Source organism: Micropterus dolomieu, linkage group LG07 (assembly GCF_021292245.1).
Source record: "Micropterus dolomieu isolate WLL.071019.BEF.003 ecotype Adirondacks linkage group LG07, ASM2129224v1, whole genome shotgun sequence".
NCBI classification, from domain to species: Eukaryota; Metazoa; Chordata; class Actinopteri; order Centrarchiformes; family Centrarchidae; genus Micropterus; species Micropterus dolomieu.
The window spans coordinates 11,614,269-11,616,991 of record NC_060156.1 but is presented as its reverse complement, the minus strand read 5'-3'; the positions used below and the strand labels follow the sequence as shown (position 1 = coordinate 11,616,991).

General features: G+C 39.8%; 1 protein-coding gene across 1 annotated transcript in view; it reads right to left on the bottom strand.

Annotated features, from left to right (window-relative positions):
- The window catches only part of tmem41aa (transmembrane protein 41aa), a 12,570-nt gene extending 10,087 nt beyond the window's left edge, over nucleotides 1-2,483 (bottom strand). Inside the window, exons 1-2 of the mRNA XM_046054402.1 lie at nucleotides 2,090-2,483; nucleotides 352-502 (exon numbers count right to left, since the gene is read on the bottom strand). Of these exons, the coding sequence (XP_045910358.1) occupies nucleotides 352-502; nucleotides 2,090-2,265 (327 nt within the window). The 5' untranslated portion in view covers nucleotides 2,266-2,483. The remainder of the gene's footprint in view (nucleotides 1-351; nucleotides 503-2,089) is intronic.
- Between the last annotated feature and the right edge of the window lie 240 nt (nucleotides 2,484-2,723).

The window sequence follows — 2,723 nt, the reverse complement described above, 5'->3', positions numbered from 1 at the left end:
GTGATGCCCCGGCCAACACAAACTGTATTATCCAGACTTAACAGGAACATGCTCTTTTTTGGTACAGACACCAGCAAAAATCACATATAGCAATATCTGTCCAAATTATTGCAATATGATTATTTTTTTTTCATATTGTTCAGCCCTATTGTCTGCAAAAAAAAGCCATTTGAGGACGTCATCTTGGGCTTTGGGAAACACTGATTAACATTTTTCAGCATTTTCTGACATTTTACAGACCAAACAACTAATCGATTAATCGAGCGACTAATCAACAGATTCATCGACAATGAAAAAAATAGTTGGCTGCAGCTCTAGTGCAGAGAATATTTGAAACAATTTTTACCTTACCAGGAACGAGGATCCAGGAATGGCAAAGGACTGCTTGTAGAGATATGCACTGCAGAAGAGCAGCAGGACGTATTCAGTGTGCTCCGTCTTGTAAAACTGCAGGAGTTCAGCCAGTTCCCTCAGCTCCTCCAAGTCCGAAGGGAACTTCAACCTGCGAGAACATCCCATACTCAAGCTAGTTAAGTCTTCTACTCATCTTTCACAGTTAGACACGGTTGGAAAATACAGACAAAGACTTCACTGTAATCAAATATGTTTTAATATTGACACTGTTTACCTGCTAACAGATATAAAATCATAAATAGCCAGCATTTTGAACTGGTAAATTAAAGCATGATGATATTTGTAGTTTTAAAAGACATCTGTTCAGATCTCATTGTTTAAACTTAGTTGATTAATGAGTGGATGGACAAAAAATAAATCTGCAATTTATCTGATAATCAATTAATACTTGAAGTCATTTTTAGAGCAAAATAATTATTATGTCCATCAGAGTTTCATGTGATTGTCACCTGTTCAACTTTGGGTTTTGGGCTTTATGAAATTGTGATGGGCATCACAATTTTTTAGATTAATGATTACTTTCAATTAAATAATTTAATTGAGAAAATAACTGCAGATTAAGCAATAATGACTTACTTTACTTAATTACAGCCCTATCTCATTCGGTTTATCAAATTTAGCCTATAACTAATTTTCAATAAACAATTGGGAAATTCACACACACAAATAATGCTTCATTACTATTTTGTTGATCAATGATTAAGTAAATTTCTCTGGATTACAATCATTACAACTTTGTGACTTAGGGGACTTGATTTTCAATGTCATGAACATAATCATTGATCATTTTGAATTAATTGTACACACTTGCTTGAGAGAGACTCCAAGACACAAGATTTTTGGCATTGCTTATATTTTGGATATCCGTTTATTGATCTTTATTGTGGTCGGCTGTACACCTATTTCAGACCCTCAGCGACTTTATTTCTAAAGATCTCCTGCTGGGAGATGTTTTTATTGTCCCTTGAGTGAGGAGTTATTTTCTTTCTTGCAATTATTGTATGAAAGAGTTTTCCCTCAGAAACTGATGAAGTGGTATCCCCCAACATGGATGTGTTAACATGATATTTTCTGTAGTCTTAAGACGTTCAAATTTGCCATGTTAGAAGGCTGCAGGGCTGCCTGTCAGACGTGGTGGCGAGGAGCACAGGCACACCCCAGGGAACTGTACCTTTTCTGTTCACTCTCTACACCTCTGACTTTTTGCTTAAAAGGCACATCTTATCTTATCTAAATTTGCCTTCTTAACAGGACGATTTATGTGGTCTTAAGACACCCAGGAGGAAAACTTTGTTCCAGATTCGCTCATTTTTCTCGCTAATCAGCCAACAGTAGTGTTTTTAATCAGTACTGAAGTTATCGCTTTGGTCTGTAACCTTTTAGTAATTTTATCATTTAAAGTAGCTAAATAATTGATCCATTATTACATTACGCTGTTGTGTAACGTAACTAATAAACAGAGTTGACGGAAATATTTAACGTTACATCACAGCATCCTGCCCAGTTAGCTTTGAAGGAGTGAGCGGGTGGGATGGGAACAGGCTAACATTAGCTAGCGTGAGAGACAGTAACGTTAAAATAGCATACCATTTAAAATATTATTGCGGAAGTTTATATGTAACCAAGATAAACACTTTACTGTTGTGGCTAATAAGGCTATAGCATGACCAGTCACCTGCTGGGTTCCTCGGAGCTGTCAGTGGGCTGCTCGGACTCCGCTGTCTCCACATGTTTCCTGTCGGCGGCTGACGGAAGACGCCGTCGTGGTCCCGCAGGAAGGTACAGGGACAGTGAGTACAGGTACAGGCTTGCTGCAGCAACCACAGCAAATAATCCTACAAGTGAGCGCATATTCCTCACTTTGTTAGCCAGGACACCGTCTTCTCCTCCTTATTGTCAGTGAGAGGTACGGAGAGACACAATGGCCAACCACTGCTCCTGCTTCTTCTTGTGCTTTATCGAGGGTCAACGGCAACTGGATTCCTTACTGCTGCACTACCGCCCTCTTCTGGTGGTTGTTAACATAGACATATTAACTCCTACCGTGTTCGTCAGATTTTCGAGACGGTATGGCTGCAGCTTGGAGCCTCCCCCTCTCATGGCCTCCCCCTCTCATGGCCTCCCCCTCTCATGGCCTCCCCCTCTCATGGCCTCCCGCCTGGTGCCTTCCGCTAGTTTCTACATTTCAAAATAAAAGCTCGCGTCTTCTACCCTATTTCTACCTCGTTCTTTGGTGTTTTTGAACTGATAAATGAAGACTGCCATGCTAATGATAGTGCTATTATAATGCTATTCCAGCAATCTGGTCG